This window comes from Corvus moneduloides, chromosome 3 (genome assembly GCF_009650955.1).
Source record: "Corvus moneduloides isolate bCorMon1 chromosome 3, bCorMon1.pri, whole genome shotgun sequence".
NCBI lineage: Eukaryota > Metazoa > Chordata > Aves > Passeriformes > Corvidae > Corvus > Corvus moneduloides.
Window position 1 is genome coordinate 26,471,290 of NC_045478.1, and position 15,013 is coordinate 26,486,302.

The 15,013-nt window shown below is 37.8% G+C and overlaps 1 protein-coding gene across 5 annotated transcripts in view; it reads left to right on the forward strand.

The window, feature by feature from the left end:
• The window catches only part of MLIP (muscular LMNA interacting protein), a 103,752-nt gene that overhangs the window by 53,722 nt on the left and 35,017 nt on the right, over positions 1-15,013 (forward strand). For 4 of the 5 annotated variants that reach the window (XR_004239367.1, XM_032104649.1, XM_032104646.1 and 1 more), the window contains 5 exons: positions 3,660-3,731; positions 12,763-12,828; positions 12,907-12,990; positions 13,086-13,145; positions 14,866-14,910. Coding sequence is in view for 4 of the 5 variants with exons in the window: in XM_032104649.1 (XP_031960540.1) it covers positions 3,660-3,731; positions 12,763-12,828; positions 12,907-12,990; positions 13,086-13,145; positions 14,866-14,910 (327 nt within the window). In the remaining variant the exon portion in view is untranslated. The remainder of the gene's footprint in view (positions 1-3,659; positions 3,732-12,762; positions 12,829-12,906; positions 12,991-13,085; positions 13,146-14,865; positions 14,911-15,013) is intronic. The other variant, XM_032104648.1, reaches the window with a different exon arrangement.

Here is a 15,013-nt window from a genome sequence, read left to right on the forward strand (position 1 = left end):
TTTTAAGCATGTAGACAAAACTGACTCAGCTGGAGATGTGGAAGTTAAAGTATCTAAATCTAACACAGCTGGGTATTCAGTGCAGGAAAGCTCTCTCATGGCTTTAAAATGTGAGTCTGAGACCTCATCTACAGTTAATGATACTGTGCATTCAACACCCCCCTCCTGCTCTCACTTATTTCCATCCCTAGATTATGGCATAGCTCAATGAACGTTGCTGATGTGTTAATGGTAGCAGGCTGTCCAGTGATACTCCAGTGTCAAATCTCAGTATATTTCCACGGAAAAAAAGAAAAGTTTTGAGGAGAGACAACTTTAACATCCTAAGCAGCATTTAGGTCTCTTTAGTACTAATCAGCTCAACTTTATAACCAGGCAAAAAGCAGATTGCTTCATCTAATGATTGTTGATGCATGACAAGATCTTTTCATGTATGAATGTGCTAAGTGAACATAGAGGGGAAAAGACAGCATCTAGAAGTACTTGCCTTTGGTGTGTATAATTTGGCATGTGTAATTTTTCAACCTTAATGTTGCTTCAACAGTCATTGCAGCAACATTAAGACATATTAAACCAACATCTATTAAACCAGAATTCAGACATGCACCTATTCATAACCTATCCATTTGTTTAAATGTTTGTATATGTGTATATATAAGCATATGCTTTCCCATGGTTTATATTCATTAATGATTTAAAAATAGGAATGTTTTGCAAAGTGAATATAAACATAAATCCACAGATCAGTGCGAAGTGTGAAGTTTGGGTGACCCCAGGAAATAAAAGCCCTCTCCCTAGACTTTGTAGATACTTTGATAGTGTCCTCATGGACCTAATATAGCAAAATGGATGGTGAGACAGAGTAGGGAAAGATAAATTTGATTCAACAAGGAACAGTTAGAATAAAAACTTCTGGCTTTCTGGTTTGAAAAAACTTTGTAGTGGTTTCATGGTGTATCATTCTTACATATTCTTTGATTTTTCCTATTTGAATATAGCTCAGGATTGCATATAAATCTACCCAGAACAGCTGGGGAACAAACTGACTTCAGCAACATGGAGCTCAGCACAGCTGCAAAAGCTACCATAAAGCAGGAAAGATTATTCAGGAGGAGCTCTGTGCTACTGTGGTTGGTCACTGATTGTAAGCCTTTACAGTGCATGTCTAGCACATTTTGGAACACCCTGTGGGTGTCTTAGGTGATCATTTGAACAAAAACTCAAGGACATTTTCCCCTGAACTCCCCAGACTGACATTTACCCAAGCTTTGATGTTGGAATTGGTTTGCTTTTGGCTGTACCAAGGTGCAGGCCAGCAGACCTAACTATCCATGGCTGTTTAAAATTACTGCTAGATTCCTGTGAAGCAGATTGTTAAATGTATTTAGGCATTGAAAAAATAATTTTAAAAAACATGAAATAATGTGTAAAGAAACATATTTGTAGAGATGAGAAACTGAATTAAAGACTTTCCACTCATCTCAAACCTGTGAAAATAGCACATTGCTCCCAAGTTCTACAGTATCTGGAAGTCATGAAGCACATGAAAGCAGTATAGAAACTTTTACATTTTAACAGTCTCTTATGTCTTTGTTTAGTTCATATAATAGTACAACTAATGTCAAAGTGATAATAGTTTTCTTTTCATATATGATGTTCATTTCACCATGTCAAAGCCTATGTGCTTGTGAAGACATTGTATTTCATGTATTTCACATGTTCAATTATACAGTTTTTAGTTGAATATCAATTATAATCAAACAAGGATACATTTTGTGAATATGCCTATTTTAATATTTGGAATTTGGTCTTCCATCTCAGTGATCAGTATTTTATCTCTTACGAATATAGTTTTTGTATATGCATTAATATATCTATGGAGCTATGCAGTGTTGCTGTCTAAATGTTCTAAGGGCAGGATTCAACTCACATGACTTTTGACATTTGAATGTTACACATGGAAGCACAGTTTAGGTGATTCTATTACAGCTAATGGAGAGAATATGGTGTCTTCAGAAGATTATTTTATTTTACTTTTCTAGTTGCCTAGTTTGGGATGAGATTAATTCTACAGAAATGCCTATGATCATAAAAAGCATTCGTGTTGACTGAAGAGCCTGAATGGTAGACATCCAAGTTAGAATCACTAAACCTCATATGAATTACTATCCCATGCTCTAAAGCCCCTCTCACCAAAAAATAGAAAGAAGTTCAGTTCCAGCATTTGTATTCATCTGCTTTGTCAAGATATTAATTCAATATGATTGCTGTGATTACTGACTTCTTGAATGACTCATTCTCCAGCTCCTCACTAAGAATGAGTGAAGTCAAAAGCAAACAATATTATGTATAGAAAGAATTAAAAGGTCGTGTCCTACACTATTTCAAGATAGGTGTGCAGATAAATTTCTTATCTGAGTTAAAATTTTGCCCACTCTGCTGTCATCAAGACTTTTAGTAGATATAAAGAAAATTAAAAGATAAAAAAAGAATGACCCAACGTGCAACATGCTCTTTCAGACTGTTATCTCATAACCACCAGTATTTACTGTTGCAAGTAATGGTACATTAAAAAACCTGACCTGATTAACAAATAGCTTTATTTCTGGATGGTTATCATAGAAGTAATCAAACACTGACTTAAAAGTCTATTCTTGTGTGAATTTAGGATTTTTTGTTAGATTGTTGCCTAAAAGGGAACAATGTAACAAATATCTACACAATAATAATAGTAGTAATAGTAATAAAAATCCAACAGTCATGTGATTAAGAATCCTAGCTCTTGAACTCGTATAAGTATAGAAGAACCTCATAAATCTTTTTAAAGTTACTGAATTCAGCCTCTACATTTGCAATGAAAATGTAAAAAATATGGTTTGTAAGGAGTTAAAAATAACCGAGCAAAGTAATATATTCTAAAATATAAATTATTTGAAAATAATAATTTTTAAGGTTGATCTTAGAATTTTCCTACCCAAACCCATACATTTTGTATGGTTTAGATTGCCAGTTCTGTAAGCTTTATAAGAGTATGAAAGTTCCTGTACTTATTCTGTTTGGTTGGTAGAGTTATTTATTCAGGAGATGTAAAGCTGCATCAAGACTTAAATGTTCTATCCACTCACACAAGCAATTCAGCATTTAAGGATCATAATCAGTCTCATGAGAGCCAATCACAGAAATCCCTCTGATTTTGTGGTTCAGGATCACACCACTCAGCAACCGTTGCTGAGGTGGATGTACTGACAGTAATAGCTGTGCATTTTCATACCAAATCACCAGAAAAATTGGAAAAAACTTACAGCCTCTCCTGATACTCATTTAAGGGTGGTAGTCAGCAGAAAGTGGTTAAACTTAATTTGGAAGCTATAAGCTCAACTTACTTTAGAAGATGTAAGGTAGAGGGAATTTGCTTTATCCTACTTCATTCCTAAGAACAAAACATGTACGTTACATGACTTTAAAATGTTAACAGAAACACAATATTTTCTTTAAGAAATAGCTTTTCTGGGAAATATGTAAGCATTGTTTTGTTGCAACGTGTCTGCAAGATGATTGGAATTGTCTTTCATTCTGTCGTACCTTTCCCCTCTCTTCCCTCTCTCTCCCTCTTCTACTCTGTTTTACTTCTCTTCCTGCTTTCTGGTTTACCCTTTTAGCAGTACAAGATCAAGACAAGCTACAAGGCATTTGCAGCAATCCCTACAAACACATTGCTTATGGAACAGAAGGTTAGTGTTTGCTCAAAGACATGAGCATTGCATTGTATATTTGAGACCATTCACCTTTATGTACAAATTCTGACATTTCTGTTGGGGGATACTGCAGAATGGAAGTTCTGGCGACTAACTACTCAGGATTATAATTCCAGCCATTTTTCAGGGTCAACCACTTTCACTGAAGATCAAAGACTTCACTACTCTGAATTTCTGAAAAGCAATTTACTATAAAAAAGGAAAAAATCCCAGTGTGCTAAAGGAAATGCCTTTTATGGCAACATCTCCAAATCTGTTTTGTTATTGGAAAGTGTCTGGAGCACTGCGGGGTATGCCCAGCCCCTGCCCTGGAGGGGGCTGATAAGGACATTGCATAACCTCCCAGCAGACTCCCCTTGGAAAAGGCAGCACTTTGCAGTGAGGGTGAGAGAAAACAAGAACCATGATCCTCTGGGAGACCTTATGTAGAGTCCTTGTAACCCATTGGCTTCTACCCTCTCACACCCACCCTTGTATCCCTATAAGATCTAGCCCTCTCGCCCTTTGACGGGGAGATAGAGGTGCGGGCAAATAAAGCTGCCCCATGTGGAACTGCCCTACGAGCCTCTCGTCTCCTCCCGGTCCAGCCTGGGGTTTGCCTCGCAGAACAAGCGCTGAAATCACTCCCGCTGAATCACTGAAGGGCTGACAGCCTGCTGAGACAGCCCCCCCCTGCAGAGGCACCCCGGCGGCCGAGGGATCCCCGCAGACCTCTGGGGACTGTCCCTTGCAGGACGCTCTCTGTGGAGCTGTCACGGCTTCCTGGTCTGAGCCACAGACCCCATCCCGGCCGCTATAGACCACTGCTGTTCTGGGACCTGACAGTCAGTAGATCTTGGTCACTTAATGATTATTGGACAGCTGTGCTTATATCTGTAAATTTAACATCCCAAAATATGCAATTTTGACCAACTGCCTTGTTAAACTGTTAGAACCATCCTGGCCATTGTTCTGACCTCTGTTAACTTCCATTCTTCTTGAACACTTTAAGAGCTAGGCAGTGGGCCATTCCCAGTATGTAGTTTGAGGTAACAATCATTTTCTGTAGGACAGGCAAATAGGTTCAAACCCCAGACTTCAGTGCATGGATTTACTACCAAAGTAAAAAAGCCAAAAAAGGCTAGGCTGTATAGTCCTTATTTAGATAATGCAACTTTAAAAGTCAATTGAAAATTTAAGCTTGCATGAAGGGTTCAAAATACCCATGGATATATATTTCCTAAATATTTTCCCCAAATTAGTTTTGCTCAAAAGAATATCTAAGTTTAACAAAAATTTTCTCTGATGATTGATGAGCTAAGTGTCTTACATGTTTAAAGACATAATCATGCTTACATCCAGTTTGTAGCTTTATCAGAAAAAGCTTTCTGTTCAGGACCTAGGTGAGGAACTTAGCCTTTGATTAATTTCTTTAAGACTAAGCATTCCTGACTACACATCTAAATATTTATTCACATATACAGCTCAGTTTATTTCACTAGTAGTTTACAAAGCCTAAAGTTATTGGAGAGGGTGAACTTAACTGTGTACAAAATCTGAAGACGATAATTGTCTCCTTGAAGTATTACTGATTGTGATCTAGTATTTATCAATTAACTACTATAAATCAGATTCTTTTTCAGAAAAAAAGAGACATTCCTTTCTTTTCCAATGTTCTTTTCATCTTGAATGATTTTTTAAAACCTTTGCATAAAACCTGATCCTTCCCTTACTTAAATCTTGAATGCACTAATGAAGGTTATGTTTGCTTTAGCTTGCAATGTGGTGCAATAGAAACGGCTCTGTAAAGGAAAATAGCCAATGCAGGAGATTCTACACCCCTACAGAATGTATTTTGGGAGGGTTTTGTTTGAGCAGAAAGCCTGTTAGCAGGTGGAAGAATTTGGTGGACTCCTGAAGTACCACTTCATAGTTGACTTCACCTGAAAGGCACTGTTCGTGCACTCTGAGACTGCACCACTCTGCAACCCAAGCCAGGTAGGTGACTCTGAGCAGGGTATTCACTCTAAGATCACACTCCTGATGTGAACTAGTGGGTTTATGTCAGCTGTCTGATTGCACTTTTTCATAAGAAAATGGATTTATTTTGATGGATTTTATTTATCTTGCTGGTGCTCTCCGGGGCATTGACTCACAACATGCATGTTACTTATGCCCAGTTCATAAAACTGAATTGTGCAATCTAACACCAGTATCTGTAGGAAAAGTAACGACTCAAGAGATATCTGTGTTTAAATAGACTTTTGGTTACCCATTGATTTACTGAAAATCGTAGCCTTGGTGTATCTTTCAGTAGTGAAAGTAGTCATGTAGTACTAATAAGAAATCAATTCTCCACTATAGGATTTGCCTTCAGGAGAGACTCTTGACTAATTAACTTTTTAAGTGTGTGTTTCAGCATTGCCTGAGCACATGCTTTCTCCCATCTTGAGAATTATGGATAACAATCTCCTATTGATCTGCAGCAGCAGCTAATCGTAGCGCTCCTAAACTAGTCCCGTTGTGTTAGCTGATAAGAGTTTAGAGTATGACTCCTATGAGAAAGCATGAAGTAGTCACGTGGCACATTCGGGCCCGCTGTAGCAAGCCTTAATATCCAAGTATTCTCCTCAGAATTGTTGAATTCATGATACATTCTAGCTTAATGACAATAATTGTGGTGTTGTTCCCATTTTATGCAAAGCATTTTATGCACAGAATTAAAAAGAGAGAGATTTAAGATGATAAGATTTTAACTGCATAAGTGATGTTTTATTAACATTAAAATAATGGTTATGTGATTAGAAATACAACATTTTTTTAAGATACGTTTTTTAGCCTAAGGTGCTAAAAAAGTGTTTTGCTATGTGATTAAATTATAAATGCACATTGTCAGAAGTCAGCTATTTTCCACTGTGTGAGTAATTATATTACTTAATTTAAGTGGTCATGAGAAATAAAATTAGTCAGAATTGTGTTGTGGGTGATCTTAGTAACAATTCATCTGTAGTATTAATTAGATCCCATGACAGAAAACTGCTACTCACATGCCATGTAAGGTGCAATGATTTGTCTCCCTCTAAATTGTCTCCTGGTCTCTAACTTTCTCAATTTTTCTTTTATGTTTGTGTAGATGCTTCCATTTAAACTGGCATTTTTCAACTCCTGCTTATGAAACCATTAGGCTGCCATTACCTTAATGTTTTTTCTAGAACATGTTCTTCTTACCTTCCAGTACTCTTACTCAAAGACAGCTGTTCTAGTATGTGCCCATTCGTAGAGAAGAAAAGGCTGATAGACTATATATGTGTATACTTTGAGTAACTCAGAAGTGGCTTAATCTCATCAAATCTCCTCACTGGCAAACTTCCCAGCTGTTTGAGTTTGTGTGAACCTGGTGTTTCTCCTATCACCTGCTCTCTGCTCACAAAAAGGCCTATCGAGGATATCTCTTGGAAGGTTGGGCTGTAACTTCCTTCACAGCCAGAAGACCAAAACTTGTTTTTAAGGGACTTATCCTCAGCATGGTCAGGCTCTGTCAGGGAGCAGCAAGAGGGGGTTGCTCCACAGGAAAGGTGTGTCAGGAGCTGAGATGGCAGCAAGGATGGCAGGACAATGTCCTCATCAGCAAGGGTACAGCTCCACAGTGCCCGAGCAAGGACGGCAGAAATGCTGATAATGAGTTGATGATAATCAGGGTCAGTCAGCAGCCACACATATTCAGAGCTATGAGGCAGGTCCACAGACTGTGATACTGAAGTCTCCAGCCCAGCTGATGATAGGATCCACAGGCTAGAAGGGGAAGCTGAGCAAGTTTAATACAGGCATAAGGAAAAATTTGACAGAAAGAAATAATTAATGATTAGAAAAAATTGCTGGAGACTGAAATAGGCTCTTTATCACAAAAATTGAAAAATCAAGACAGGACATTTTTCTGGCTCCTCATATAGTAATTCCATGTAGTCCTGTGGTTTAAAGAAGTCAGACTAGGTGAGCACTGTCATTCCTTCTGGCCTTATTAGCGCTGAGACAGTGAGTCACCCTTCTGCCGACACTCACTCTTGTGTAGGTTCTACAATTATATGGATGTGATAACAGTCTAATTCAAAATTCCATTCTGAACTGGGTATTATTTAAAAAGTAATGTTTCTATTATTTAGAGGTTGTATTTATCAAATATCTACTACTGTGTCTTTCAGTCAAAATGGATAGATGAAGAGTTTATTTCCAGGAGCTACAGAAAAATTCATAACGTTGCATACCTCATGTTAAGAAAGAAAGGCAATAATTGTGCAGTTGTAGAGTGATAAAGGACCTTGTACGTCTATAATAGTAACCAAATACGCCAATGCAGAAGCAGCCTATGAGCTCCCTTTTTCTTTCAAGGGCCTTGAAAGTTGACAGTCTCTTAAAACAGATCCAACTTCATCTTAAGGATTATGTAAAATTTGAGATGGAACCCAAAAAACTGTTGTAGGCCTTGGATTTACAAACCAAAAAAGTTTTCTCTTAACACTTCTGTGGTCTTTGGTCTACAGCAAGGTCTATGCAGGGAAATCTGGGTTTGTTGTATTTGTCCAGCTACACATGTGCTCTACATGCTAATTGGGTGAATTTCCCTTATCTGAGCATCATTTGGATGGGAAGGAAACATGGGCATACAGACTTGGTGCTCAGACTTCCCTCAGCCTGAACTGGGGATGAAGTGTGGCACACGTGTTACAAGCCATCATGATGGAATGTGTCATGAAACACACCTGCTTCACAGCTGAGGCTTATCCCACACTGACCAAGTCTTCTGAATAACACTAGGCATGACTGGCTATGGGTGGAATAGGTGCAAATGTCGACTCATCTGGATTGCACTTATCAAGTAATTACAAGCAGACAACAATAATTTCAATTCTAAATAAATGTAGAAAAAATAAAACAGTCTTTCCATGTTTTGCTACACTTAGAAAACTCCAAAGACCTGGTAATTGCAACCCATTGCCTACAAAAACAGACTATAGGCAATGCAGCATATTCTCCTTGTGGAAAGAAAAAAAGAAAAAGGTATTTTCCTCTGCATCCAGAAGGAAAAAGAAGGCATGTTGGGTTTTGGATTTGGTTGGTTTTTGTGGGTTTTTTTTAACTGAAAAGGAAGAAATGCAACTGAGGAAATATGGCAGTGTTCAGCTACACTGAAAACCCAGCTTTAAGTTCTTGCCTTTAGGAAACTCTTACTTATTGTATTATCAAAAATCCATTACTATAGGAACTGATCATGGCAAACGCAGATCCAGGTCACTCCTTGAAATCGTACAGCAGGAACCTGGAAGCAAATTTTTCTCACTCTCAGACGATTGACCTGACTGCTGGACAATTGGCTATTAGGCATGTCAGAACTTTCTGGACCTGGAATGCATTTCTGACAAGACTTTGTTGATAAAAATAGATTTTAATTTTCCCCAAATAATTCTGGTGTGCACTTACTATATGAATTTCTTGCATCCACATTATGTGTTCACACCAAAGTGTTTCTCAAGGCTAGAGATAAATACCTCATGGTAAGAAAGAAAGGCAATAATTTGTGCAGTTGTAGGAATAAATGAAAGATCTACTTTGTCTGTAATAATAATCAAATGTGCCAATGTGGGAGCAGCCTATGAACGCCCTCAGTTTTCATGGCCCTTGCAGTTTTCAGTATTAATTATTTTATAAGACAGAAAGTAGTCAGTATAATTTCATTAAAATTTTCAGTATAATCCCCCAGAATCTTCAAGAAGTAAGTTAAAGGAATTAATGGTATGTGAAGTTCCATTACACAGTGGGATTTTTTTTGCATGTGCTGAGGGCTTAGGAAAAGATAGTGATGGGAAAAATATGCTCAGTCCAGGGTTTTCACAATACAGGAAGAGGAAAGCTATGTCAGATCTAGGTCACAAAATTATTTTTTTCTTTTTCTATTGATGTGGTCTATTGGTGGATGAATTAATGTTCTATATTTCCTATATGTAACCACGACATTTCAGTCTTCTAACAAAATACTGGAGATTGTGTTTGGATCATTTACCAGTATCCTTTCAGCTCTGATAAAGTTTTAGCACTCAAAAAGGAAGAAAGAGGAGGGAAGGGTTGTAGTCATCAATGATGTCAATGGCACAAATGCATCACACCCTCAAAGTTGCCCTTTGCATGGCAAAAAAATTAGTGATTCACCACATGGTTATTTCATATAAATTGCTTTACATTTTCATTATCTAAACTACAATCTTCTTTTAAATTTTGGTACCACTGTTGTTTCATATATAATCAAAAATTTGAATGTCTAAATAAGAATGTTCCACTTCTGATTTGTTAGACCATCAGCCCAGGAAGAGAATCTTGAATACTGTTGATAGTGCTAATCAGCAGCATGTAGATAGCACTACTGTTTTAAATTAATCATAATATTTTTGCATGAGAACACCAGCAATTTTGAAAAAAAGTAGTTGTACATTTTTATCTCAATTTCTTTCTATGTGGAAACGTGAAAATAAAAAAGAAGGCATGTTGAAAAAAAGAATTGAGACGTGTTTTGAAAAGCTAACAACAGGTTGAACAGAACCATTTATCTCTGTAGAGGTGATAGGGATAGTTATAGAAAGTATAGTTTCCTGTTTCTTCTCTTTCTTTGGAGGACTCAGCTGTTCAAATAAGATAAAATGAAAAATAAGGGAAAGAAAAAAGAAAGAAAAAAAGATGAACTAAAGAGGTGAAAGAGTGAATAAAATTAGATTAATTGGTTTGAAAATTAAAATTTTCTCTTTCCAAAGGTACAGAAAGGGAGAACACTGCAGCTTTTTCTAGTGTGGCTCCTGCGTGATGGTTGGATCTCAGGACTGTGGAGGACGCAGACCTCAGGTGCTGTGCTCACCTGAATTCCTTAGTCACTGAAGGCTCCAAAATGGAAAGATATTTGGGAACTCAGTTTCTACTGAAACTGATGAATTCTTAAATTAGCCAGTCTTGGCTCTGAACAGACACCTTTGGATGCAGCTGTAATTCCTGTAGAAAGATTCCCCCAAATCTTCAGGCTAGTTGTTTCTTACCCTTGGTTGCATTCACCCACTATTCTGGTGAAGTGAATATGAAACAGAAACATGTAGTTTTTTCTTGACAATTCCTTTGTTAGGTTTAATATCTTACTGGTTTCTTGGGGATTTTGAGACGCTGACATATTTCCCCATTCCAAACCCATGATTGATTAAAAGTTTTCTTTTTTCCTAACTCAGATTCAAACTCATCATCCCTCTACAACAGGCTGCTTTGTCAATCCCAACCCTAATAGCTACTGAAATTACTCTCTACTTAATTTTATTGCTTCATTTTAAGTTTACCAGAAGGATGTAATATTACCTGAAATTGAACCAGGGCCACTGTACTTGAGTGCAGCGCTGAGCTCTCCTTAGCTGAGCCCTCCTCTTCGACAGGACTGTTCGTCTTTTTGAAACTCTAGCTGGGTAACAATGATGAGACTGCAGAGATGAGAAAGGCTATTTGTCTTTTCATGGTCTGTCTTGGGATAAGATTACATTAATTTCTGTATATTAAAGTGAATCACTTTTACTTTTTACCTTTTGAACTACAACTACTCTATGGCCAACACATTTGTCGGGAGATGGAGAGAAAGGAAGAAATGTTTGGAAAGCAACTACTTTTAATTTTAGTAGAAGGCATGGTGTTCCATAAATGTGCTTTTGTGCAAGATCATTTGTGGATGGTATTAGAATAATATTAAAAGTAAATTGTCATTAACTTTTCACTTAGGTATACATAGATGTATGCTGCAAGTAGCTGGACAAGGAAAGAAATCAAATGTACTCAGCAAAGTAAAACTCAGAAATAAGTATGCTTATTTTCTTTTTTATTTTTTAAAGATTCTGACATTTCCCTCACAGCTGCACATAGTCTCCTGTATTTGGCAGCCCTCATACCCACCTCACTGGGACCAGTCCATTCCTGCAGAATCCCACATGCATGAAAAAAGGGCTTTACTGGAATGCTCTTTTTTTTCTCTTATACTTTTTAAAAAAAAAATTGACAAAATGAAACCTTACAAAACCATAATGTGTTAAACAACAAAACCTCCACAAACCCTGCAGTTCCGTTCCCTGTAGTCCAACTTCAGCAGACACATCAGCAGGCTTCCAGAGTAATTTTTGGTCTCAGCACGGTATCTATTTGAAAATCACTTCAAAGCAAAAATGGATGATGGCAGGGAGAATGTGCTTCACAGATGTTGGACAAAGATGAAAAGGGAACAGAACAGTGGATTTTGGATTTTGAGAGTGCTTTGTGACCCTTATAAAGTGAAGGGATCGGCAAACTGATTTCCACTGTTCTCAAACCTGCTCCAAGTACTGGCATAGGAAAGTGAGCTGTATAGCCAAGCACAAGAAGCTTGTGTTTTGTTTTGGAGAGATTGCATATCTGCTTAGTGTGAGATCACAAATAGAGTATAGAGCATAATTTGCTTTGTACATTTCTGATTTCAGGCTAAAACCCAAGAATGTTAGACACTATTTTTGTTGCAAGGTGAAATCACCATCCCCTTTAAACAGGAGACAATTTTTACAGAAAACATCTACTGAGGGAAAAGAAAGGGCCTCCTGTGTGTTTGGGTCCCTGCCTTGTCCACCTGCTCACAGCTGGTGGATCTCCAATGGCAGGCAGCAGAGTGCACACTCACTGTGTCACGTTTACTGTGAAGGAGGGGGCATTGTTGAAGGAGAAGACAATTTGAACTGGTAGCTTCTGACCTTCAAAAGTAGAGATGATTCACCCTGCTTGAATACTCTCTTCTCTGTAAACCCATATCTACATTCTGAATCAGGTGTTGGTAACCTGTAGAACATCACTAGGCCTGTAACTTCTCTTTTTTTTTCCATATTTCCATGGTGAAAGAGGAAGTGCCACCTTTGGAAACAGTGTTGCAAGAAGCGCATGTTTGCTTGGTTTTTAAAATTTTCGGCTTGGTATCACACCAATACCTCTTGAATTGCAGGCATTAGAAGAGCCGACCAAGCCTGCTGGTGTGGCTGAAGGAGCTGCTTTGGACACTCATTCAGAGGTAGTGATGTTATTTATCTTTCAGGTCTATACTTGAAAGCAAAAAGCAAAGGTTAACTGAGTGATCCATCCTTTTCAGATGTGTTCCCCTGCCCAGCTCAGACAACAGACAGAAGAGCTGTGTGCTGTCATTGATCAAGTCCTGCAGGACCCATTGACTATGGTATCCCATCAGTACATGGAATGGACTTATTATCTTCTTTTCATTATGTCTCTTGTCATTAATATGTCCATTTTCTGTTGAAAATAATTTTCCAGCGCCGGTGTGAGTCTTCTCCAAGTTTTCTGCAGATGAGCACGGAGTCAGATGTTGGCAAGGTAAATGAATAAGCCCACCTCCACAGCAAGGGCTCTTTTCAGGTAGATATCAAGGCAGGCAAAATCAGTGGGCAGTAGAGACTGCTGCTACAGTAAAACCGATGGCAACACAAAGCTGCAGCTGAGAAATGCAACATCAGAAGCGTTTGGCAGTTAAAAAAGTATGGAAGGACAGAACTGTAGCCCTGGAGTCAATGCAGTCTTTGCTGCAGGATGCTTTCCTGAAGTCAGAAGGAGATATATTATGAAAGAGAAACAGTTTATTAAGGCTTCAGAGGCTAAAAATCTCTCATACCTTGCCTGCCTTATGGCAGGGTCTCTGGCCTTCTCCCAGATTTCATTCCATCCATATGTCCTTACTACAAAGCAACCAATGTTTCTAGCTTCAATGGCTGGAAGCATCTTTCAGAACATAGGGTTTTTTTCAAGATCATTATTTATTTTCAAATAATGGCAGTATTAAATTAACAATTGGACTTGCTCTGAGGTTCTGATTTCATTTTAAGTCTCACCACTCCCAGAAGGAGGATGTCTGCAACATCTCTTTCTCCTGGATAACTACAAAATAGCTAGTGAGAGGCAGGATCAATCCTCTATTTCTAAACTTCTGTTTTCATTAAGTTATACTGATGTGCCTTCTGAGTTCAGAAGGATGGCTAACCAAGGGAAGAAGGTCCTGTATTCAGTTTGCTCCAGGTAAATTTAAGTTGCTCGTGGTAGCTATCAGAAAGTGAAAATGGAGGATACCCAACTAAAAGTGGGAGGAAAGGAATTTCTGGCAGATGAACACATCAAAAAGTTGATCCATTCAAAATATCACACTGAATGTCCAGTCCACCATGCAAGAATAGGGCACCGGTGCAGCATTTCTGAGTGGCTATATTGAATATACAATTCAAATTTAATTTTCATTTTTGAAATTGAAATTACTTCTGTCAATCAGCATGCAGCAGTGAATTAGACTCCTAGAGTCTGAAAGACAGAAATGTGATAGCAGCTGAAGGATGGGCAGACACTGTTATTGAGAGTGTTTTCTAATGCCTGAAGAATCTGAAGTGGTTAAAATGCTGCTACTAAGCTGATTTATAGTATCCAACAACCAATTCCTTGGGCAATTGAGAATGGAAGGCATCTTTAAGCAGTCATGATATCAAATAAAGAGGGGCAAAAGGTGGGCTTAACAGGATGTAGCTTAGGGACCAAGCTAAAAGTGGTGAAGATCTCAGAATGAGGTCAAAAAGTGCTTAACAGGGTAAACAAAGGTCATAGACATGAAAGAAAAAAAGAGCTGATAAGTAACTGCCATAGAATTATTATGGATTAGTCAAATTAAAGCAAGTTCTTGCAAATGAGAGCACAGAGAGGTAATATTTTAGGGTATTTTGTGAGCAAATGTAACTTAAATTTCATGGGGCAATGATACCTATGGCTATCTAATAATAAGCATTTTGTTATGAGAGTTCTCATATTAAATGCTGTCCTCAATAAAGCAGGATCAATATTTTTGAGCAGTAAAATTAAGTAACATTTTCTACAGGAAATATACAAGCAAAACTTAAATATGCCTTAGTCTCATGTATGGTGTGAATCTTTCTGGAAAACTTAAGTTTTCCTGAATTTGAGCAATTAATAAATTCTCAGAATGTTGAAAATCTCTTAGGGTTACTGTTCAGAGTAACACAATATATTAATCATACATCTATTTTTTTTTTCTTACAAGATGTCAACAACATTGCAGAGAGCAGCTGGGCGTGAAACCAGATATGTAAGTACTTTTACAATTGCTCTATATTTTGTATGCAGAAATGCTTACTTTGTCTGCTCCTAAACGATACTGGGTGAGTCTGAACAAGCATCTACTTGTGATA